This window comes from Salvia hispanica, chromosome 4, assembly GCF_023119035.1.
Source record: "Salvia hispanica cultivar TCC Black 2014 chromosome 4, UniMelb_Shisp_WGS_1.0, whole genome shotgun sequence".
NCBI lineage: Eukaryota > Viridiplantae > Streptophyta > Magnoliopsida > Lamiales > Lamiaceae > Salvia > Salvia hispanica.
In genome coordinates this window covers 40,493,499-40,518,412 of record NC_062968.1, presented here as the reverse complement: position 1 = coordinate 40,518,412, position 24,914 = coordinate 40,493,499, and the positions used below count along the sequence as shown (strand labels likewise).

General features: G+C 34.6%; 4 protein-coding genes across 8 annotated transcripts; 3 read left to right on the top strand and 1 right to left on the bottom strand.

The window, feature by feature from the left end:
• Positions 1-541: 541 nt before the first annotated feature.
• Positions 542-4,601, top strand: LOC125217931 (malonyl-coenzyme:anthocyanin 5-O-glucoside-6'''-O-malonyltransferase-like). The gene is made up of 2 exons (XM_048119511.1): positions 542-1,038; positions 3,661-4,601. Exons 1-2 carry the CDS (start codon positions 544-546, stop codon positions 4,516-4,518), a joined length of 1,353 nt encoding a protein of 450 aa, XP_047975468.1. The 5' UTR covers positions 542-543; the 3' UTR covers positions 4,519-4,601.
• Positions 4,602-5,342: 741 nt separating this feature from the next.
• On the top strand, positions 5,343-6,412 carry LOC125217933 (GTP-binding protein SAR1A-like). The gene is made up of 2 exons (XM_048119515.1): positions 5,343-5,471; positions 5,870-6,412. Exons 1-2 carry the CDS (start codon positions 5,343-5,345, stop codon positions 6,314-6,316), a joined length of 576 nt encoding a protein of 191 aa, XP_047975472.1. The 3' UTR covers positions 6,317-6,412.
• A 90-nt stretch (positions 6,413-6,502) lies between these two features.
• LOC125217930 (calmodulin-binding transcription activator 6-like) lies at positions 6,503-12,670 on the bottom strand. 4 transcript variants are annotated; one of them, XM_048119506.1, is made up of 13 exons: positions 12,424-12,670; positions 11,710-11,835; positions 11,468-11,583; positions 10,904-10,992; positions 10,752-10,797; positions 10,566-10,680; positions 10,180-10,299; positions 10,034-10,095; positions 9,515-9,937; positions 8,388-9,085; positions 7,503-8,049; positions 6,973-7,281; positions 6,503-6,879 (listed from the first exon to the last, which is right to left on the bottom strand). In XM_048119506.1, the coding sequence occupies exons 1-13, from the start codon at positions 12,488-12,490 to the stop codon at positions 6,835-6,837; spliced, it is 2,763 nt and encodes a 920-aa protein (XP_047975463.1). In that variant the 5' UTR covers positions 12,491-12,670; the 3' UTR covers positions 6,503-6,834. The 4 variants fall into 4 exon arrangements, with proteins under 4 accessions (XP_047975463.1, XP_047975465.1, XP_047975464.1 ...); XM_048119508.1 differs by having other exon boundaries at positions 9,515-9,874; XM_048119507.1 differs by having other exon boundaries at positions 10,566-10,674.
• A 4,054-nt stretch (positions 12,671-16,724) lies between these two features.
• On the top strand, positions 16,725-17,797 carry LOC125223249 (GATA transcription factor 15-like). 2 transcript variants are annotated; one of them, XM_048126307.1, is made up of 3 exons: positions 16,725-16,980; positions 17,153-17,283; positions 17,365-17,797. In XM_048126307.1, the coding sequence occupies exons 2-3, from the start codon at positions 17,164-17,166 to the stop codon at positions 17,680-17,682; spliced, it is 438 nt and encodes a 145-aa protein (XP_047982264.1). In that variant the 5' UTR covers positions 16,725-16,980; positions 17,153-17,163; the 3' UTR covers positions 17,683-17,797. The 2 variants fall into 2 exon arrangements, with proteins under 2 accessions (XP_047982264.1, XP_047982263.1); XM_048126306.1 differs by having other exon boundaries at positions 17,146-17,283.
• The last annotated feature ends 7,117 nt before the right edge of the window (positions 17,798-24,914 follow it).

The window sequence follows — 24,914 nt, the reverse complement described above, 5'->3', positions numbered from 1 at the left end:
AGCAAATACTTCCTCGTCCCACATAATTTTACCCAATATTTCATTTTGGGTCGTCCCACATAATTTTACTCATTTTATTTTTACCATTTTTGATAGTAGACCTCATATTCCACTACTTCATTCATACTCACATTTTTATTATAAAACTAACACTTTAAAAGTAGGACCCACATCCTACCAACTATTTCAACTTACTTTCCATTATATTTCTTAAAATCCGTGTCGGGTCAAAGTGTGTAAAATTATGTGGGACGGAGGGAGTAAGAACGAAATGCAGAAGCTTAAATCGCCAATTAATATGAAAACCGACGAAGTATTGGTTATTTGGCTTATTTTTAAGTCTGAAATTTTATACTCCCTTCCTACCCAGAAAGTTAATCCACTATATGGTGGACATACATTTTTTTTTTTTAATTAGATGAAAAATGATTGATTTTGGTCAAACATATAAAATGAGAGATTAAAATAATCAATAGTTGGAGTGAGAGAGGAGATTAGTCACCTTAAAAAAAAAAAAACAATGATTTTTGGTGCCTTGAACAAATGAAACAATGGTTGGATTCAAATGAGAGCGTTGAAAACGGAATCTCATATATCTGTGGAATGGGCATCAAAAGCATAGAGGTCTACTCGGTATCGCCGTGTGCCGGCGAGCAAAAGCTCCCGCTTGTATATTTCGACATCATATGGCTTCTCCGGCGACCCACCGAGACCATCTACTTCCACGCCCTCCGCTGCTCCCAATCTCATTTCCTGGAAACGATCGTCCCGAATCTCAAACACTCCCTCTCCGAAGCTCTCCAACACTTCCTCCCGCTCGCATCCAACATCATCTTCCCCCTCACCTCTACGGAAATGCCCGTCTCACATTACTCCTCCGATTCGCTCCCCTTCACGATCGCTATATCCGACGCCGACTTCGATTCCCTCACCGCCAATCATTCCAAAGATGCGCATCAATTCCACCAGTTCGCTCCCCAGATGCCGCCGCCTGTTTACTCCTCCGCCCACATCAAATTCAAGCCCCTCGCCATTCAGGTTACCCCCAATTACTTTTATTATTATACTACGCCCATGTTTGGCAGGGGTGATAACTCATCTAGGATTTTATGGATTTTCATCCCTAGATTGTTCATGGATTTCTATCCCCAAATGAATTATCACCCCTACCAAACATGACGTACTAGTACTATTTCACTATTTTCTTTTTTCCTTTTTACCAGACATGACGCACTAGTACTATTTCACTATTTTCTTTTTTCCTTTTTTTTTATATTTAATTCTTGAGGGAACATCTTTTTTGGTCCACAAACTTTTCCAAAGTATCATTTTAGGCTCGTGAACTTTGAAAAAATCATTTGAGGTCCATCAACTACAGGTTAATATCATTTGAAGTATTTTTTTACTATTTCTAAGTTTTTCTGAACGAAAATACCTTCAATACCTTAAATGGTATATATTCTTAATAAACTTATCATATACCCATATTTTTTATAAATATCTTTACAATATATTTTTGACGAATTTTCTAAATATAATTTGACATTCAATATTATCACTTAATTTTGTGACATGCAAGTAAAATTGCTTCTTCAATTTTTTATATTAAAGAATTTTAAAATTGAATAAGGATATTTTCTTGCATGTCACAAAATTAAGTGATAATATTGAAGGTTGAATAAATAACTTTCTTTAATAATAAAAAATTGAATAAGGATATTTTCTTGCATGTCACAAAATTAAGTGATAATATTGAAAGTTGAATAAAGAACTTTTCTTTAATAATAAAAAATTGAATAAGGATATTTTCTTGCATGTCACAAAATTAAGTGATAATATTGAAGGTCAAATTATATTTAGAAAATTCATCAAAAATATATAGTAAAGATATTTATGAAAAAAATATGAGTATATAATAATTGGGTCGCGTTAAAATAAAACCAACCTTCTAATCCAGAACCCAGAACTATCTCAATATTATGTATTAAAATTATAGCACAAAGACAAAACTTTCTCAATAGATTTGTGTTGATAAAATTATATCTTTGTGTTGAGATTTAAATTTACATGTTATATTGATAAAGTTATATCTATATGTTGAAAAATTTGCAACATAATGTTGAAGTTCTGGGTTCTGGATTGGGAATTAGTTAGCATTTGATTACCCCCTATGATAAGTTTATTAAAAATATATACCCTTAAAGATATTGAGGGTATTTTCATCCAGAAAAACTTGAAAATAGTAAAAAAGTACTTCAAATGATATTAACCCATAGTTGATGGACCTCAAATGATATTTTCAAGGTTCACGGACCTAAAATGATACTTTAACAAAGTTCGTGGACCAAAAAAGATGTTCAAAATTAGGATGGTAACACAATTTTTATACAACATCCGCCCAACAAAATTGGTAAATAATACGAGTTTTAATGCATAATTAATAAAGTAAGAGAGATAGAAAAAAAATGTGGTGATAGTATTATTAGTGGATTGTGGGGTCCATATTTAATTTAAAATGATGTGTATGATTTGTATTGGTTTAAAACTTTTCATTTTTAAACATAGTCTAGTTTTGGTGGATGCCCCAAAATAGTAAAACTTGTCTATTTTTTGAGACTAACATGAATTGATACATAGTTATTGGTAAATTTAGAGAGAGGATGAGAAATGTAGTTGAAATAGTATTAGTGGATAGCGAGACCACGTTACTATTAGTATTAATGGTGGGCCTTAGGTCTATTAGTTGTAAATAAATTGACACGTATGAATGGGTTGGGAACAATTTCCCATAAATAGAAATGCTCATATTTTTGTGGGACGGACAGAAACGTAAAGAGTCTCTACTTTTGTGGGATCGTATGCAGTATAAATTATATTTCGTCAGTCCCAAACTAGTTACTCCATATTTCATTTCAAATAGTTCTAATCTATTTTGCATGGTTATCCTTTTTGATAAAAAAAATTTTATTCCATGGTACTTGTATCTTTCTTTTTCCTATTTTATTTATTTTCATATTTTATTTATTCGTCTCACTTAAGATGTCAATACATTTTAGTAGCACGGGAGAGAAAAATGTAATTGAATGTTTTTAATAATGAGAAAGGGATTTATTTCCAATTATAAAAATGGACGTTCAAACTAGAAAAAGAAAAGATAAACATTTTAGATGGGCTGGAGGGAGCACGTTATTCTCTTTTTATTTAAAATATTATTTTTTTAAAATCTCTTGACCAGAAGAAATACATTAAAAAGACATTATTATACATATTTTAATTTAATACATTGTGTTATGTCTTTCTATATAAATAAAAAATTAGTTACGTCTAAATATAAAGAAATAGTACTAATAAAACTTTTTATACTCCTTCGTCCCTAATAATTTATCATCATTTGACTCATCATAGATTTGAAGAAATGTAATAGAAAATGGATTAAAAGAAGTAGTAATAAGTTCTATTTTTATATTAGTTTTATAATAAAATGTGAATGAGAATAAGTTAATGGAATGCAGGTCTAGTATTTAAAATGTAAAAGTGAAAATTGATAAATTTTGGGCATGGACAGAAATGGAAATAAGTGATAATTTTAGGGATACAAGGAGTACTACTTTTATGTGAATTTTATATGAGTTGCTTAATTATCTATAAGAACAAAATCAGGTGAGCCTGTTTGAGAAGAAGGGAATATGCATTGGGTTGACACACCATCACGCCATTTGCGACGCTGTTGGTCTCTTCGCCTTCCTACGCACATGGGCGTCCATCCACAAATCCGGAGATCCCGTCCTAGATTCTCTCCCTTTCTACGACCGAGATTCCGTTCAAGATTCCGACAAACTAACCAAATTCTCTTGGAATTCCATCAGAACCAACACCCCCACCACTTTTCATCCATCAGCAACGCATAAAGTCCGGGCAACATTCATCCTAACCGTTGAACAAATCAACAAACTCAAGTGTCTATCAACATCTCCCATCTCCACTTTCGTCGCCACCTGCGCCCATCTCTGGACCTGCCTAGCCAGGTCCGAGACTGAGGCTGTCGACGACGATGAGCCCGAGTACCTGACTTCTCCGATGGACTGTCGGCGGCGGCTGAATCCCCCGCTGCCAGACAATTACTTCGGCAACTGTTTAATATTCCTGCAGGCGAAATCGAGCCACAGGAGGCTGAGAGGGGAGGAGGGGTTTGTGGCTGCAGCGGAAGCAGTGGCGGCGGCGGTGCGTGAGGCTGCGGGCGGGGGAGGGGTGTTGGAGGGGTTTGAGGCGAAATTCGATAGCTATTTGGAGTTGAAGGGGAAGCGCGTGACGACAGTGGCGGGATCGTCGAGGATTGATCGTTATGGCGGGGTGGACTATGGATGGGGGAAGGCGATCAAGTATGAATGTATTCATACGGATTTTGATGGCTCGGTGACTCTTTGTATGGGGAGAAATGGAGGGATTGAGATGGGATTGTCTTTGACCACCTCTAAAATGGATGCTTTTGCGGCCGTCTTTGATACTAACTTATTGTAATTTCATTGAGCTTCCATAACTTTTGGTTGGTTTTGATTGTGGGATTCTAATCTATATTTAAGGATTCTTGATGAAATTGGTTTGATTCTAGTGTTTGATAGCAATTCAAACTGCTCATTAATGATATATGGTGAGCCTTTGCTAATCATACTAGTTTAACATCGGCATCTTCTTCTATGTTGAATATTAAATATAGAAAATAGAAAGTTTTTGGGATAAAAAATAAGAAAATGCCAAAAGTTTGTGTGTTTACCGGCTAATAACATGTCATATTGATTTTCCACCTTTCATCACGTGCATAAAAATATGCTAAAATCAGCTTTAATTTGATCAAAGTTGTTAGTCGGAAGAAATATTAGAAATATTCAAATATAAAAGTATAGGGAAAATAAAAATAAAATATTGAAAGTTTGTATATTTGCAGTCAAATAACCATATTTAAAGTAACTCTAAAATCTTTTATGTCGTGATGGCGATGTTAAGAGAGTTCAAATTGTGGGGTTTTCATTACAAAAGTTGAAATTGTCTCCCCTGAAAAAGGATTGAATTTGGTAATTTTTTTTAATAGACTTAATTTGAATATGTCTCCGCTAAAAGAGATTGAATTTGGTGTTTTGTTTTTTTTTAATACTGTAAACTTTGCATAAAATTCGAACTGTATAATAGAAACGATTTCGCGGGCCTGATGACGCTCCTCAACCAATTATAGCAAGGTTCCAAGTCATCATGATCAGCAGTATGGGTTGTCTATAAATAATACTCACAAAAATTTGTTTGTTGACATCTCAGAGTTCATTTCTTCAAAAAATTATAAATAGATAAGGATGTTTTTATTGGATTGGTTTTATGGAGTGTTAGCATCGTTGGGATTGCATCAAAAGGAGGCCAAGATTTTGTTTTTGGGTCTCGATAATTCCGGCAAAACTACGTTGCTTTACATGTTGAAAGATGAGGTCATGTTTTGTCTTTTCTACTACTAGAGATGTCTAAGATTTATAGTTTCGGGTGTTTTTCAAGGTTTCGATTTGGAACCTGAACCTGCCCACGGTTCCAAAAGTGGGGGTGTTTGTTCCATTTAAATCTCATGGTTTCAGTTCAGAACCACCCGAAAAACCGTGAAATCGAACCGGAACTGTGAAAATCCATCAGAATACCGCCGGTTCGGAACCGAAACCAGCGATTTTCGAACCAGAATCGTAACCGCGAAATACGCTCAAGGTTCGGTTCCAGTTCGAAATTTTCCGAACCGTAGCCGGTGGTTACGGAACCTTGGGCATGTCTAGCTACAATAGTTGTTCTAATAAAGTTTAGTCTTAATTAGTGATTCGATTATGTTGAATGATTGTTGCAGAGGCTGATGCAGCACCAACCAACTCAACATCCAACTTCAGAGGAGCTGAGCATTGGGAAGATAAAATTCAAAGCTTTCGACTTGGGCGGCCATCGGATTGCTCGAAGAGTCTGGAAGGATTACTATGCAAAGGTTGACGCTGTGGTCTACCTAGTCGATGCCAATGATAGGGAGCGGTTCGCTGAGTCGAAGAGGGAGCTCGACGCCCTTTTATCAGACGAGACGCTGGCAAAAGCCCCCTTCCTTGTCCTGGGGAACAAGATTGACCTAGCGTATGCTGCCTCAGAGGATGAGCTGCGCTATCGCATAGGCCTCTACACCACTGGTAAAGGTAGGGTTAGCTTTGATGACAGCAACATTCGACCGCTTGAGGTTTTTATGTGCAGCGTTGTGCGTAGAATGGGATATGGCGACGGTTTTAGATGGCTGTCTCAGTACATCAAGTGAGTGTGAGTGTGAGTGTGAGTGTGAGTATGAGTACTGGTTGTTTGTTCTCTTATTAACAATATAGTTTTGGAATAGATGTGGTTTTTACATTTTCTATTTTTTTGATTTTGAAGAATTCACACTAGTAAGACATAAATTGGTAGACTAAAATTGATTAGGTTAAACTTATGTATCCAAAAAAAGACATGCACATACAAACTGCAACATATAGATATTATGAAAGGATTTTCAATGCCTTGAATACATTGTGTACAAATGACATCAACACTATACACACAAGATATACATTGTGTACAAATGACATCAACACTATACACATAAGATATGCAAAACACTAGATGAGTCATTTATGTCTAAATAAGTGGCAATCAACAAGCAAGATTCATGAGAATCAAGATCACAACTCCATACAACTTGTACAATCATACTTACAGAGGAGGGAGGGCCTACTCAAGTTCAGAATTTACAAATGTACGACGAAGGAATCGAGTCAAGATGAACATTTTTACCATGTTTTATCATCCCATTTCAGAATCAGGATGGAGTAGTTCTTCAGAGTCCAGCTGCAAAAGAGAAACCATCATTTATGACTATTATTAGGTCTTTGAGAAGATTGAACAAAAACAGGATGAAAAATGAGGAATTTATCAGTCTACCGTAGCCCTGCTGCATTCTAGTTTCATCCTTCTGTATTCTTCCTGCGCTTGTCTCGAACGAAACATTGCCTGCACTTTGACAACAGATCTCTCGACGCGCTCCTCAGCCTGCTTCCTGCTTGCCTTGAAGAAGTCCTCTTCCGAACCAATTTCTTCATTCTGATCTTGCGGAGTTTCATCAGGTTGGACTTGAAGCCCGCGGAACCCTTTCCTTTTCTGGCGCCATCGCAGTACTGCTTTCTCGATGACACCCACCGACCAACAGATTTTACGGTATTGCCTCCTGACTTGGAAACCGCGGAAGTTTGCCTGCATTACAAGAACTCGAATGAGAATCATGTCATAACTATATTAGCCAATGTATCAATAGATGCCGATCAATCGTTATATACCATTCATGGACGGGGAATATTTTCTATATATGCAAAATTACACTATTTTCGTGAATTTCATAAACAAAATTTTGTAAATTTCTTTGACATGTAGCAATCTTTAGTAGGTGAGATGCAGAACTAAATAGCTCGAGTTACCTGAATTCTAATGGCCTGACGACGCATGTTAAGGAAATCTTTTCGGATCTTCCAAGTACGAAATCTGTACTGGATTCTAGCAGCTGCCGAGATCTTTTTGCGTGTTTCGTAGTTGCGGAAAGCATGCTGGATCCTCATTGCTGCAACTATATTCCGTGCTTCAATCTCTGGGCTCAATGCCTCAACTGCTTGCGTCTGCACTTTGAAAGAATGATCTCTGAATGCAGCCTGGATACGTGCCGCTGCATCAGCTGCTGTCCGATAAGCAGTGAGGGCATCCTTCAGATACACTTCCTCCTCGGTGAAACTCCCAGTGTCCACCATGTCGTTCGTGGTCATTTGCAACGAGCCACTAACGTTTCCAGCCAAGGTCATATCCTTAAATTGGGCCACCAAAGACTTCTCGGCCAGAAACGCTGCCAAACCCTCATGACCACTCAAAGAAGCAAGATCAGCAGCGGTGCATCCACCAGGGTTTTGTGAGGTTGGATCTGTAACTAAATTTGGCTTCGCCCCAACAGATAAAAGGACTGCCACCATTTTCTCCCTGCAATTTACATATAAACTTGATTATATGGAAATATTTGATGTAACTGGTTTGCTAGCTAACAAACCCTAGAATGCAGGGTGCATCCGACCGAATTAGATCCTAATTGTGTTTAACAAACCCTAATAACATATGAATATATCCTAACTCGGGACTGATGAACCCTGATTGAGTGGATGCACCATACATTCGGATAATCAGGTTTTAGCAAAAAACCAAGTTGCTGAGATAATAATGTGAGGCGGGAATTAGACACAGCAAACTTATAAGCATAAGAGACCTCGATAAAATATTTTAACATTGCTAATTGGTGACAAATCAAGAGTCCGAGACCGTACCTTCCATAATACGCAGCCCAATGCAGAGCCGTCCATCCATATTTGTCTCGATAATCCAACGATAAGCTAGACTTAGAATATAGGTGAACTGCCCACGTATACCCAAGAACGGCACACAAATGAATAACACCTTGACCTTGTTCGTCTCGATCAGTAATTTTATACCCCGTAGCCACTTTTTCTAGCAACCATTCATGAAGCCTATTTTCCAACGTCAATTCAAATAGCCTTTCTTTTGCCTGGGGAAAAGACATCTTCGCATCTTCAATCATTTTGCATAATTTCCCCCATTCCTGAGAAACAGCGGATGTTTTTTTCGCGAAAACTTTGGCTTCCTTTAAAGCATTTTGGGAGGGTTTAGACGAATAAATACTCAAGTCCTTGGATGACGAAAACAGAAGACGAGAAAGTCTCAACTGGAGCTGAAATTCCTCCCAGTTGTCAGTATTTTCAGCTGAAATGAATCCTTTGGGTTGTATAGGAGCACGGAATTCAAAAGTAAGGACTTGACTGACAGGTTTACACCCATCAAAAGTGATGAATAGATTCACCAGTCCAGGAGCTTGAGATGAAATTAAACATCGGTATACTCCTGCTTGTACAACTTCTACTGGAACAACAGAATCTCCACAGGCGAGGCACAACTTGGAATCTTCATACTGTTGGTGTCCGTCACTGAAAAACCCGACTACCAAGATCTGCATAGAAACCATTGAGTCAACAATCTATTTCTGCAGAAATACTAGTTGACAAATCAGTAGTAGTAACAGGTAAATTCAAACAAGAACACTCTCCAGTTTTGTTTTCACTATAAATTGAGTAAGCTTATATGCTTGCATCCAATCTGCTGATATTCGAGCAGCTAATTTACAGTAATCTATAGAATTTTTTTTTTAATTTGAACATTTTCCTCAATTCTAACAATTGAAGATATATAAAGACAATAACTATACCATTTTCCCTGACATATCATTCATCCATGAATTCTTTATTCATTCTCATAAGAGTCAAAGAGTAGGATGCAACTGGCAAACCACAAAGAACCTTAATATTTTCACTATTGGACGTATACCAAGAGAAGAAACCCATAGTAAGAAAAACAATGACAGAGTGATAGTGGAAATGACCTTTGTCTCCTCGGTCGAAATAGCCCATGACGGTGAGATATCAGTTACAGTGAATATTTGCCCCAATGGAGAGTAGCGATTATTATCCTTCATGTTATACAAGTAGGATTTATGCGGATTCAAAAGTGAGGGTTCCAATGAATGATTATCAACTGATTCCGGGGATCCTGCAATCACATGTGTTGTTCCGAAACCATCCTGTGATTGGTAACCATCTGGGCCCACCAAATGCATGCCATTACCAACTCCATCTAAAGTCACCAGTCCGGAAATATTAGTATCCGAACTAAAAGTCGTGTCATGGTCCACTCTCTGGTAGGATGAATTGTTGGGAATGTTGTAATTGACTGCGCAAGCAACCTGTCCGGAGAAACTGCTGTATGAGCTTTCTGGTGATACCTTATTAGTTGATTGTGCATCGGTCTGCAATCAAAATGCTTACTAGTAATTCTTAATCAACAAAAGCAAAGAATAAGTGGCACAGTCTTCAAATTTATCAAACATCATTGATCCACTTACACTAATTTTATAGTTGTTCATGTGACATTGATTTGGCAACTCAAACCCTGCAGTATTTGCAGCTGCAAAAAGAGATTAAAAAAATTGAATGCACAAACAGTTAAATTGAGCAATTTGTCAAGAAAATAAGCATATGGGGATAATACCTTCTTGTGGTGAACTGTGATTGTTGGGATCAATTGGCACCACAAGCTCATCCCAGTCAAGTGTATTGATCTCATAAAGTCGCTGTTCATGTGTTTTAATCACCACACTGTCATTGCGCACTGAAATATCCGAAGAGATGAATCGAACATTAGTCATAGTTCACCTCAAATCCTTCAGATTCAAAGTGTATAACTAACAAATAATATGAAACATATGACTATCTTTATACAATAAAGGAAATTCAAAGGAATTGCTACTTTGCTAGACAAAAGTTTCAATCATCAGTTGTGACTAGCCGAAGCCTCTGTTTTTCTAAAAAAGAATACATCTGTTTCCAAAAGAAATGACCTGGTTAAAGGGAGTATCACAACAAATTTGAAATTACCTAAAACTGGCATGCTTCCATCATAATACATCGAGTCTATTGCAGGCTCGGATCCTTCTGGCAAAGTCCAAGTAGTTAATGGCGAGTTTACAGGTGTGGCTAGGGAGTTCTGCAACTATATCAAAGGACAATAAACGCTAAGTTGCATTTAAGTGCCAATAATTGTTAAAATGAGGGACGACAAACCTCTTGAGTCTCACGATAATGCACAAGGACAATATTTTCCAGTGACCTGAAACAGATGCAGGAGTTATGGGAAACTTACTTTTTAACTTAATACAAAATTTTACATATCCCAGTAACTGTCTAAACTCCAGCAGAGTTCAATAAATACATACTTGTCGAGCAGCCAGTAACATCTGCGAACAAAAGTAGTATTGTTTTCTCCATGTGCATAGTATACATGTATTCTTTCCTCATTGCCAACCTTCATGACAACCAAAACAATGCTGGCATGTCAGTAGAGAACCTAATAAATCAGAAATTCTAAGTATCAAGTAGTTCCTCTTCATGCAAAATAAAGAAATAAAATTTTAATGTTTCTTGATACATAACAAAGAGACCTGTTTCTAAAACAAGCTAATCAAGAATAAATGCATTAGGAGCACAGTAAAGTACAATACCCACAATAAACTATACTCCCTTCGTCCCAGTTACTCGAGTTGTATTCCATTTCGCGTTGTCCCACGCTACATGTGTCATTTCCCTCTATGGAAAAAAACAACACATTTAAACTCTCTTACTTTGAACTCTCTTCTCTCTCCTACTTTATTCCCTCTCAACTTAACCATTTGACACCTTTTCTTAATCTCGTACCTAAAAGAAAAGACTCAAGTAACATGGGAGATGGGACGAAGATAGTATGTAACTGTCTCTGATACAAAAATAAAAGAAAACCGCACTTTCAAGTGTTCATGAGCTTCTTTAACTGTTTTTCCATCCTTCTTCTTTTTCCAATTATGGCCATCTTTCCGAAAATTCCGAAGCATCTTGCGATCAAACAACACAATTGTGCCACCTATTTCACCACAACTTCATCAAGTTAGTCAACCTGATATCAATCTCCATCCATAATTGATGTGTGGAGAAATGGTTCAAGCAATTACGTATGTTAACTAAACACATAAACATGAGAAAGTATTACTTGTTGGCAAATTCATGGGTTTGACGTAAACGGTAAAATACTTGTGGTTGCTGAGGATAGCATGAATCTCATTCGGTCGGAGCCATCTTGATGTGGCTTCCTCCGAGATATTCTTGAAATCCAAATCTGTCCATTTATCAAAGTCCAATGTTACAGTTGTTCAACGTATTCAACATACGCAAGCACTAAATCAGCTTCAAGTCAATCTACTAATACAAGCAACAACTACTCAAATAAACATGCAAGATTGAAGTTACTCTTTTATTTTGGACAACCAATCATCAAACCACTCCTCCAATAAAAGCAGATAAACAATCAAAAACAGTACATATATACTCCATTTTACACTCTCCAAACACATCACAATATACAAAATTAATCACCACCACTTATAAATTCCTTTAACTTCATTCCCAAGCTAGGAAAAGAACTACACAATCAGCAACTCTCATTAGAGAACCACTACCTTTGCCACTAGAAAGTAGACTAAGGTCCAAATAAGACCTAAAATAGGCTATAACAACTAACCAGCAATAAGAAACCCGCTCCCCCTAAAATTTCAAGATTAAAGATAAGTGAAGCTACAGAAACCCTAAACCTAAATGTTGACTAACATGGCTCAAACACCTCCCAAAATGTTCCAAAAATTTAGCTATCAACAATTGGAATTCACACAAACACAACGTGGGCATGCACAGATTAGCTAATTTGAACCTTCCAAGGTTCGGAAGCCATGAATCTCCGACCCAACGAGTCCACCCGGCACACTGTTACCCTCCATCTGCAGTCAGCAGATCACTCCACGAGTCCAAAAACTGTAGAATTCCCCAATAACTGGATGATTTAAGTTCAGGGAAGTATCGATAGGCAGCAAAAGGGTAATCTTTTATTCGTTAGGCTTAAGAATTCGCAGTGAAGAATTGAAGAAAAAGGGGGTTTGAAAATACTGGAGTGTTTTCAGTGTACAATAAATGTGATATGAAACCAAGTTATTTTCCAGCGTTTATATATTGCATTGATTTTCTAATATTGATTGGTCAGTTTACTTTGACTGGATGCATTATTTTAATGTCGATGTCATTCCCTTGTGGAAAATGGAAAACATGTGGAGTGGAACTGCTGTGATTGTCGAAATGGACTATCTCTGATTTTTTTGGATTTCGGGATCAGTCACGTCGTATTGGATTTTTGGATTACCGATACCCAATCGGGTTATTCAAATTACTCGATTTTTTTATTTATTTCTTTTTAATTTAATATATTATGTATTTTTATTATTTAAAAATTTAAATGCACTTCCAAAATCTTTCACGGTTAAGTCACATTTAGAGTTAAGAGTTAATGTATGAATTGTGATGTTTACCAACAGTTAGGGTTAATGTACGAATTGTGTGATGTTTACCATGGATGAATAATGAATGTTATGATTTTTTTTTTATTTCTAAAAATTTGTTATAGGAGTAGTTTGTTTTTATCATAAACTCGAACTACTTCAAGTTTGTATCAAATACGAACTACAAGTTTGTATTACTAAAAGTTTGTACTCCTTATATTGCATAGTAGTGGAGTCATTTTGTCATTTCGGTACGTTTCATAATAATGGAGTCATTTTTCTTTTTAGTAAAAGTCAACACATTTATTCTCATTTACTTTACTCTCTCTTACTTTATTATCTTTTTATCTCGCTACCTTTTTTTATTTCTACTTTAATCTTCCATTACTAAATCCACCTAACAATATTTTTCTTAAATCACGTGTCGAAAAAAAACGCATCCACCATTATGGAACGAATGGAAAAGTTAATTTTCTTTAAAATATAATAAAATAAATAAAATAAAAATCCACAATCGGGACTGGTTACCCGAGTCGGATATCTGGGTACCGTAAATTATTTTTAAATCGGGTATTAGGTATTAGATTTTGGGAAATATGGGATTGGGTGCCAGAAATTTATTTTCATTTAATACACCGTCTCATTTAGATGAATATTCTCATTTCATTAATTGTGGTATTTTAAGCGTAATTTAATTTAAGTTTGAATGTTATTGTAACTAGTGTTAGCCCACGCGCTATGCGCGACACATAATATTTTTGTTCTATTAATTAGATATTTTGAATAAATTAAATAAATTAAAAATAACATCATTACATAAGGTCCAAAAAAAAAGATAGTACTATATAGAATAATATGTTAAAATGATGTAAAATATTAAATATGCAACTAAAAAGTATAATGAGGGTAATAACATCGTCATAAAAAGATAAAATGATGTACATAACAAATAAAACACACACACAAATATATATATAAATTAGAACAATAAAACAATAGTTTGTAAGACATGAAAAAACTTATATGTGAACAATCTTAATTGTACAATAATAAGAATAGCAAATAAAGAAAAGAAAATAAATAATAAAACACAAACTCCAATATCCTCATGACTCATCCTCAGCCTTATTTTCCTCCTTAATCTCCAAATTAATAATTTATGCATATGCACAAAAACAAATGTGATAGTTAATGATCTTCGTCTTCTTTGTCTCCTTTCGTCATTTCGTTGCTTTAGGTGTTTTCTTTGCATGAAAATATGGAGTGACGAAGTTTGTGACAAATGTGTAATGTTGTAGCTTCAAATATTATAGATAGTCAGAGCTATGTGATTTATCTACTTGCAAAAAAAGAACTATTATAGTATTGACTGAAAAATTAAAAACAAAACGAATAAAAATAAAATAATCTAACGTTAAGAAAAAACTGAAATATGAACTAACATCGTTGAAACAAATTAATCTCAAATAAATGTACTACTATAGGTAAAGAGTATAACCATATCGAGAAAAATTCTTCTTTTTGCAAAGAATCTGTGATGCAATGGGACCTGACAATGAGGAATGAATTATAAGCTACCAAATGATACATATTTATAGACAAAAAGTTGAAAGTATTAAGTAAATTCCTTGGAACCGTGCCTTGAATCCTTGTTCCTTGCATGGAAAAAGAAACAATGAATGATTTTAGTTTTAGATAAATAACTAAAAATTAGTAGTAATAAGCTAAGCATCGACACACATACCATCCAATCGTGGTACACACATTACAAAAAGATTACATTGGTTTAACCACGTTTAATAAACATAAACATGCATGCACCACACTCGAATCACTGACGAAGTATTGTTAGGATGTAGATCGTTAAGGAATGTGAATTTCATGATGTGAACAAATTTTTACTTTTGCCGCAAATTTGTGATGAAGTGAGGGGAGGTGATGAAGAAGTGAAATAAAATCTTGCAAATGATACATATTTATAGATATATAAAGTATTGAAAATGAATCATTAATGTGGCGGTTACAAAATAATAAGGAACAATTATATTTTGTCCAATCACTGATTTGAATATTGTGAGTCAACAAAGTAACTCCTAAATTGAGTGAGACTAATAATCATCAAAATAATTGTCAAAGTAACTGACAATGTAAAATAAAAATACATAAATATAATATAGTGATTAGTTATTCCATAAATGTTTAAATTGATCCCATAACTTATAAATATTATAGAATAAGGATAAAACTTATAAATATTTTATAAATATTTTAAAAGAAGGCCAAAACTCGCATTTTATATGTGTGCAGATATATCTAATGCATTTTACTTTGCAAATTGTGCAACTTTTTATTTAATAAAGACTAATAAATTAAATATGTATGGAGGTATATTCCTTCCGTCTCACAAAATAAATAAAAATTTTGCAGATGACATGAGTTTTAATACAAAAATGATAAAGTAAAAGTGAGATAAAGAAAAAATGATTGGAGTATTGTTAAGAGAAAATGGGACCCATCTCATAAGAGAAAAACATGCTAAAAATGAAAGATAACTATTTTTGTGGGAATGCCCAAAATGCAAAAGAAGACTATTTTTATGTGACGAATAGAGTATATAATTCAAAAGTACGAAAAGAACAGTGAATAAATAATAGTAGTACCTCATTTTGTTCAACAAAAATAGTGCTCGGATGATACCGGTTCCAATACAAATTGATAGAGTAAAATGGATATAGAGAAAAAAAATTTATCGAATGGTTAGCGAAAGGAAGCTTACTTCATCAGATAGAAAAAACTTACCATAAATAGATATAGAATAATTTTGGTGGGACGACCTTTAATGAGAAAATTATGACTATTTTTCTGGATGAAAGTAGTTTTTTTTGGGCTTGAGTTTGTATTAAATAATTGAAGTAGAATTATTGTAATGGATTTAAATTTATAGTAAATGGTCGGAAAATCAGATCATAGTTTTTTATTTGGATTATGATTCGAAGTAGAAAAATTGTGGTGAATAAGAACCGACCATCAACCAGCACAGGTTCACTTAAAAAATCAGTAAAAAAATAACTTATCCGTCCCAAAAAATTAGGAAGTTTTGAAACATCACAAGGTTTAATGCAAAATTATATTTCACTTTTTTCTAAAATAATTTTTTTCATTTATAGAGGACGGACAAAAATGAACGAGTCTCCAATTTAGGGGATGGAAGAATTAATATTACTACTCACTCCGTCCCCTGAAAATTTGCCATTTTTTTCTTTTTTCGTCCGTCCCTAAAAATTTGTCACATTTCATTCTTTTACTAGTTTTGGTAGTGAATCCTACATTCCACTAACTCATTCCCTTCACATTTTATTTTAAAACTAATATATAAAATTTTATTACATTTTAAAAAATCCGTGCCGGATCAAATGGTGACGAATTCTGGGAGACGGAAAGAGAACTACAAAAACATTTTATTTGTTATGGCGGCAAACACAAAAATATCCCCAACAAATTTCCGAAACCACCCTTCGCGAAAATCAAGAAATTGATTTCCAATGGCGCCTTTTGTGGTGAGTGAAAACGTTTGGAAACCAAGCCCCTTTCAGTAATTTCGCAATGCCGCGCGCGCCTTAGGGTTTTCATATAATTATATATAAATCCTCAAACATATAATGTTATTCTCAATCGCCCCCAATCACATTCTCACTCTACACTACAGTCTCTGCTTGTCGGTTCTCTTCTCAATCATCAGCCCAATTTCTCCTCATTCTCACTCTCCCAACCTCTCAATTCCCCCCCCCCTCCCTCACTCCTGTGTATTTCCGTTTAGAGGTAGAGAGAGAAAGCTACAGTCAGTTTTGCGATGAAATTTCACTTCACTGAAGATTGATTTTTCACGTCGATCGGAGCTAGTGATCGTGTTCTGATCTGATGCGTAGACGGTAACCGAGGTGCGATCTCAGTGACTCCTATTGATCCATCAAATTCGTCTCAGATCTTCGACTAATCATGGATCTGAGTGATAAAATAAGTGATCGCCTATGTAAAAAATCACGAGCGCGATCAGAATGCGTCGATTGCGTTTCCAATTACTGATTTTTGCGTGTTTTTTTTAGGGATCAGAGTGTGAGGAAATGAGTTGCCAAACACCTACTCCAGATAGGGTTTCATCCGACGGCTCCAATGCCAAGTCATGTGTCGATTGCGGCACCTCCAAAACCCCCCTATGGCGCGGCGGTCCAGCTGGACCCAAGGTACACACCAAACCAAACTCTGTTTCACCAATTCCTTTGTTTGAATCTCGAATTGAAACCTTTTTTGTTGATTTGCTTCAGTCACTGTGCAACGCGTGTGGAATTCGCAGCAGGAAAAGGAGGAGGGCGTTGATGGGAGTTGCGAAGGAAGAGAAAGGCAAAAAAAATGAAGTGGTTAGCAATCAGAGCAGCAGCAGCAACAACAGTTGTACCACTAGCAGTAGCGATAGTACCCCAGGGAAAATTGGGGATTCGTTCAAGAATAAGTTGTTGGATTTTGGTAGAGACGTAGCGTTGCAGAGGCCGAGATCGAATACGAATAGGAGGCGGAAAATTGGGGAGGAAGAGCAAGCGGCATTTCTCTTGATGGCTTTGTCGTGTGGATCGGTTTATGCTTAGCGGACTTGTACATCTTGTTCTTCTTGTTGTACAACTTTTCCCTCTGTTTTGCCCCTTGGAAATTTATTCTAATTTAATTTTTCTTATAAATTACAACTACTAGTTTTTGAGAGTATTGGGTTGGTTGAGTTTGATGTTTGTGAAGATTAATTGATCAAAAACTGAATTTAATAGTTGATCTATGGTTCTAATTTCTCCAAGGTTAACAAAACAAAGGTTGAATTTTAAGAATGGTTGTCTATAATAGGACCGTCAAACATTTAATAATTAACAATTAATTTTATGAGTGTGAAATTTGTGTTGTGTTTCCCTCTTTATTATTGGCAAGATTGGAGGGAACATATGTCTTGATTTCGAAATTCTGTTGGATGTAAAGTTAGACAAAAATTTTGATTACAATTCTTCCCTCCAAGTTTCAGTATGGAACTTTGGATGTTTATTTGGAATCTTCTATTGTAGTAGTACTACATTATTTTATTAGCATGCATTTTTTAAAATAACACCGTTTAACTTACATATATGCTTAAAATAATATAGGAAAATTAGGTGAAAAAGTTAGTGTAACGTGAATTCTATTTATATATATATATTAATTTTATAATAAAATATGAATGAGAAATGATATGCGGATGGAATTGTGTGAGCGATTGTGAGCTCTCATTCCAGTGTCACTTTTTTCTTCTTATTTCTCTATTTCTCTATCTTCTTCCTTCTCCATCTTTTCTTTCCCATTGGCAATTTTACTATTACTTGTTAAATCTCCTCATCATCCATCTGAAAATACACAATCAATTCTTCTTATCAAAATAATGAATTTGTGCCCAGTGTGATCGCCTCTTAGTATGATCAAATCTCTCGTTCTCTTTCAGTTTTTATGCAATTTCTCTCACAACTTTGCACCCGAACTTCTCTTGACAAAATCCGATTCTCTTACCAGCCCAACAAAGCACAATACTCCATCATTCTTTATCGAATCAATATTTCCCTTTTCTATGCACAATACTTCAATGAATGATGCTTCTCTCAAATTCAAATCACTCAGGTAGAGATGTTCACGGTTCCACAACCGCCGGTTACGGTTTTAGAAATTGTCGAACCAGAGCCAAACCACGAGGAAGTTTTGCGGTTTTGGTTTTGGTTTCAGTTCTGGTTTCAAAATCGCCGATTTCGGTTCTGAACCAACGGTTTTTCGGCAGTTTTTTGCGGTTCCGGCTTAGTTTCACGGTTTTTCGCGGTTAAGTCACGGTTTTGGTTCCAAAAATTTGGAATCTGAACCGGCACAAGGTTCCAAAATTGATGATTTCGATTTCATTTAAATCTCACGGTTTTGGTTCAGAACCATAACCGCCGGCTACGGTTTTACGGTTAACCACCCGAATGGTAAACCATGGGCATCTCTACACCTTGGACATGAAATACCTCCTCGGATTTTTCTCATAGTTCCCCTCTTTCTAACAACCTTTTCTTTTATTTGACAATAGCTCTGTTTTTATGCACTCCCAATTTTTCTCAATCTGATTATTATGCGCTCTAACGCTCACTACCTGATCATTCATTGTTCCTTCCTAATTTCTCTAAAATTGAATTTTCCCCATGGTGGCTAATTCTTGTCATTTCAATTATTTGTGGAGATATTCAAAATGATAATTTCTTTTTTATCTGATTCTAGTTTCCCAGCAACCAAAAAAAAAAGAAAGTTATGGAAACTTTAGAAAAGAGGGCGGCAAGCACACCAACAGAAAACACAAGAAGAATAGAACGCAAACCGCGCCAATTAAAGAGTAAATTAAAGTTAGTTGACAAATTTATTCTTTTGACAAGAGGAATTTATAGTAAATTTTCACAGGGACGAAGGAGATTGACGGAGAGTCGAAGGAGAAAATCAGAAGGAAAAAGTGGCGTGGAATTAGCGCTCACAATCGCTCACAAAATTGTCCCTCAACTCAAGATATCATTTCTCAGGTGTGAGTAAAGTTGGTTAGCGAAATATGAAGTTTATTACCAAAAATAGTAAAAACTAAGTTTGTCAATTGATTAGGGATGGACGTAAAAGAAATTGGGGGACGAATGGTGTGAGTAAAGTTAGTTAGTGAAATATGAAGTTTATTACCAAAAATAGTAAAAACTAAGTTTGTCAATTGATTAGGGATGGACATAAAAGAAATTGGGGGACGAATGAAGTATATACTACTTCCTTCATAAGTGAGTCACTTTCTTTTTGGGATTTTCCATGTAAAGTAAGTCATTTTCTTTTTTAGCAATTTATTTACTCTTTATTTTGTTCTCTTGTCTACTTTAATCTTTATTTGCTCTACTATTTACTCTCATTCTTTACTCTCTCTCCATTTGACTCTTTAAATACTCCATCATTTCTATAGAAATAAGTCATATTTCCTTTTTCGTTTGACCATAGAAATAGTCCATATCCATTTATGGCAGTCTTTTTTTTTTTCTCTTTTACTTTATCATTTGTGGGCTCACCATTCACTACACAATTTCAATAACTTTTCATTTTTTTCTCTTACTTTATCAATTGCGCATTAAAACATGTGTCAACCCTAAATGACCTATTTCTATGAGAAGGAGAGAGTATCAATTTCTCAAATTCCATTCTCAAAAGAAGTGTCTCGCTTGTATTAAGTGCAAATACAATAGAACAGAAAAAATTGATAGATAACGAGAGAATAAAATACGAGAAAGATTAAAGTAAGAGAGAGAAGATGTCTTGTTTTCATTTAGAAAATGATTCCTACAGTAGGATAACCCAAAAATTAATACTCCCTCTGTCCCATAAAAGCTGAGCCACTTCAATTTTTGTACTCTTTTTGAAAAAATCATAATAAATAGTTATAATGGATAAATAGTAAAGTAAAATCGAGAATAACATAGATAAGAGTCTTCTCTATATTATTTTTAAATTTACTATACTATTTATCCACTTTAATTATTTATTACGATTTTTTTAAAGCGAATACACAGAATGAAGTGACTCAACTTTTATAGGACAAAAAAAGTACAACTTATCTACAAAGGGCCAGAGGGAGTAACCAATAAGGCCTAGTAAAAGTTGCAAATTCCAACAACCTTCCTCCAATGTTTTTTTCCTAATTCTTATTTTTCATCTTCAAATACATTTATTTCTCACTTTATTTTTCACATCTCTATATCACATTCCCTTATGTTTTCTTCTAACATCTCTCTCAAATTCTGTACTAAGATCTTTTGTTTTGGTGCACTAAAGCTATAAGTAGGGACCTAAGTAAGGACCTAAGACCATGTTTATCGGTCACTTCAGTTGACCACCACATCATTAATAGATTAAAAAAAAATTCATGCAAACGGTCTCTCTCTCTTTGACAATGGTTGGATGGTTGGCAACCATAGACCGAACGGTCTTCCAAATCATTTAACCATTCAGCCAATGAAATTGTGTCAAATGGCAAAATCTCGTTGATTGATAAATATTTTTTTAAAACTTAAAATCTTTTATATATTATATTATAAAATTATAAAATTTATATCAAAATTTATAATTTTTCATCCTCTATAAATAGAGACCACATTTGCTATAATTTTATAATAAAAAATTTCATTTTTTCTCTTCATAAAATCCTTTTCCTTTTAATAAAATTATTACTTTGTAGTATCATTTGTTGATAAATATGGAGAATGACGAGGATAATATATTTTTCAATTTCTTAAATTTGTAGTTTATCATTTATTGTGTTTTTTTATAAATTACTATCGAATAAATATATCATGTAAACATATTATTATCAAAAAATAATATAAAAGTAAATATACAATGGTGTGGTTGGGTGGTCATTGATAAACCACCAAAAAAGGTGTGGTTGGGTTGGATGAATGTTAATGATGTGGAGAAAATAGAAATTAATTAAATATTGAAAAAGTGGATAGTTGGGTTGGGTTGAATGGTTGCTGATAAACGTAGTCTAAGCTATCCATTTGGAGACGAGTGATTGTTCAAAAATGAGTTTGGTCCTCAATCTTCCCCAAAGAGTCTTTTAAGAGCGAAGATTTGAATTCACTTTTATATGATGGTGCAAACTGATCAGTGTGGACACTCGTCGTTGAGCATACAATTCTCATTTCAAAACCTTAACCCAACATACTACTCCCTCCGATTTGTGGTAGTAGATGCGTTTCTTTTTGGCACATGATTTAAGATAAATTGTGTTAAGTGAGTTAAGTAATGGAAGAATAAAGCAGGAAATGAAAAAATGTAAAGAGATAAAGAGAAAATAAAGTAAGAGAGAGTAAAGTAAGTGAGAAGAAATGTGTTGACTTTAATAAAAATGGAAATGACTCACTACTATGAGACGTACCAAAATGACAAAATGACTCAACTATTATGGAACATAGGGAGTATTAATTACTATAGGGCAGTAGGAATCGTTCCCACGAGAAAATGTCTGTTCAAACATATTCAGACACTTTGGAAATTTTATTTTTGCGATGCCACAACGCTTTAAGTTGGAGCCACTAAAGTGCTTATATTGGTGAAAGTAGCCTAAGATTGTCCTCATCATTTTGAGAAGATTTTAGGTCCAAAGGAGAGTTTTTTGCTCTATATGCCTCTTCTTTTCCTTCATCCATTCTCTTTTATTCTCTTTTTAGATCTAGTTTTTTTGGCTAAATCTCTATCCTTTGTTGTCTAATTGGAGATCAAACATAAGTGACGCATCTTAGGTAAATATTGATGGATCTCAACATGAAGATCCATGTCACGTAACAGCTCTACCGTGACGATTTTCTTAATAGCTCTTGAGTCTTGAGACACCAATGAGATAGGAATATAGAATTTAGATATTGAGTTTTCATAGGAGGCAATGATTTTAAAACCATAGAATTCTACCCGATTAGACATTTATTTTACCTTCAATTTAAGTTGCTTCTGTCTAGTTTAATGCAGTAAATTGTTAGTATTCATTTTGTTGTCTAAACTTCAACTCAAAGATTAATGTTTAATGTTTAGATAGTTTATTGAGATTGGTCTATATTATTTAGGTATAGTATAATCGTCTTTGTAGAAAACATCATAGTGTCAATACTCCAACTACTTGGACATAGTCTTAGACTAATTTAGTTTTGAATTAATTTATTTTTATAATTTTAATTTTGTATTTTTTGGCATTTTAATTAGGTATTTATCAAAAATTTAATCATGTAATTATCAATTTATTTTCATTTTAAATTATTACACTTTAAATTAATATATTATATTAAAAATAATATTAAAAAGTGGAACCATAACTAAATTTTAACTGAAATTTTGTAATTGGTATAATTGAAACATGAAATGTAATATCACACATAAAAAATTGGTGAGTTGTGTCTAAGAGCATCCGCAATTGGCGAGCCAAAATAGCTCGGTCTCGTCTTGCTGAGAAGAGACAGTGGCGAGACCCCATTGCGGGTGTCTCGTCGCGTCGGGTATCATGTGGTGGGGAGATAAAGCTCAACGTGCCTCCCTCATGTGTCGTGCTCCAACTGGGTTGTATATATATACATAATATATGCGAACTAATTTATAGTGCCGAATTGTCGAACTAACAACGGAGTTCTTTTTAAGACATTTACTTCATGTTTTTCTAACATGAAGTAAAACGATCTAAAAATGACCTCTGTATAAAATAAACTAAATTAGAGTAAAATTGAACTTCGTGTTATCAACAATGTTCTAAAATGAACTATAAATGAAGAGTTCGATAGTTTTGCACTGGAAATTAGTTCGACATTGATTATAATCATATTTTTATAAAAAAAAGTCTTAACTATAATTTCACAATGATCCATACTTAAAGTCAGATCATTGAATTAGTGAAAGCTTATATTCATAGTCTAAAACTGTAATCAATCCTTCACATTAGAGGGGTGGGTTTTGCGTTGCTTGAGAAAAAAAAATCTTTTATAGATATGTTTTCAACTTAATCTTTTTTATGATTTTATTGTGGGACAAATGGTTCTTTTATCGACACATTTTTAACTCCAACTTTCATCATTTTGATGTGAGACCATTGTTTTACACTTAGAATGGAATTTTTCTTGTTTTGTAATATATAAATTTGTATGATTCCAACATGAAATCAATGCTTAGTATAGTGATAAATATACATTGAAAAATTCTAAAAGTTTGATGCTCATAAATAATTAAAAAATCCTAGAGATCAGGTGGTACTCCTTCCGTCTCAACTAAATTAAGAAATTGTGTTGAAAATTAGGAGAAAAGAATAAAGTAGGAAAGATAAAGAAAGAGTAAAGTAAGTGATGAAATAAAGTAAAAGTGATTGTATGTTTTGTTTTTTTATCGAAAAAAAAACTCAACTTAATTGAGACATCCATGGAATACGACTCAACTTAGTTGGGACGTAGGGAATATTACGTCCTCCCTGTGTTCTGGCTTAGATGACACATTTCTTAGGTGACACGTGATTTTATGAATTGTTGGTTAATATGTATAATTGGAGAGAGAAATAGTGAGTGTAAGTATTAAACGGAGAGAGAAAAAAAATTGAACATTTAATTAGGGTGAGAAAAAAGTGGTTACATGTATTAATTAGAGAAATTTTTTACCTAAAATAGAAATGTGTCATCTTAATTGAGACAAATCGAAAAAGGAATGTTCAAATAATTAAAAGATGGTTAAGAGCACTCCCAATGGTGCCGGCTAAAAGTCGGCGTTTTTTCGCCGTCTATCGCCGAGTTATCGCCGACCAATGGGAGAGGTCGGCGATAATTCGGCGATTTTTCCTCCCGTTTTATCGCCAACCGGCGAAAAATCGCCGGATTATCGCCGACCACTGTGGGCGATAATTCGGCGATAAATATATTTTTTGTTTTTTTTTTTTTTTAATTTCCCCCCTATAAATACACACCTTCTCTTCATTCTCTCCCATCCTCATCCCTTTTCTCTCTTCATTCTCTCCTCATCCTCATCCCTTTTCTCTCTTCATTTATTTTCTCTCTCTCCATCTATATTTAATGAATTCTGAATCGTCTTCTCATTCTCGGTCCGACGAGGAGATATCTCATTCTTCTTCCGAAGAGGAGGTACCTCCCGCTCCCACGAGGAGATATCTCATTTTTTTACTTTGAATTTTTTTTCCCATTCCTGTACTATTTTTTTTATTAATTTTCGTCGTTGTAATGTTTTACCCGTGTTTAATACAACGAACTTTGTTACTATTATTTGTTTTGTCTTATAAATTAAA

Coding starts and splice junctions, on each gene's coding strand:
- LOC125217931 (XM_048119511.1), top strand. CDS start 544: ATGAAACAATGGTTGGATTCAAATGAGAGCGTTGAAAACGGAATCTCA. Junction 1,039..3,660: donor TCAAGCCCCTCGCCATTCAG/GTTACCCCCAAT, acceptor GAACAAAATCAG/GTGAGCCTGTTTGAGAAGAA.
- LOC125217933 (XM_048119515.1), top strand. CDS start 5,343: ATGTTTTTATTGGATTGGTTTTATGGAGTGTTAGCATCGTTGGGATTG. Junction 5,472..5,869: donor TTTACATGTTGAAAGATGAG/GTCATGTTTTGT, acceptor TGATTGTTGCAG/AGGCTGATGCAGCACCAACC.
- LOC125217930 (XM_048119506.1), bottom strand. CDS start 12,490: ATGGAGGGTAACAGTGTGCCGGGTGGACTCGTTGGGTCGGAGATTCAT. Junction 11,584..11,709: donor ACCCATGAATTTGCCAACAA/GTAATACTTTCT, acceptor GTGGTGAAATAG/GTGGCACAATTGTGTTGTTT. Junction 7,282..7,502: donor GTCAGGCCATTAGAATTCAG/GTAACTCGAGCT, acceptor CTTGTAATGCAG/GCAAACTTCCGCGGTTTCCA.
- LOC125223249 (XM_048126307.1), top strand. CDS start 17,164: ATGAGTTGCCAAACACCTACTCCAGATAGGGTTTCATCCGACGGCTCC. Junction 17,284..17,364: donor GCGGTCCAGCTGGACCCAAG/GTACACACCAAA, acceptor GATTTGCTTCAG/TCACTGTGCAACGCGTGTGG.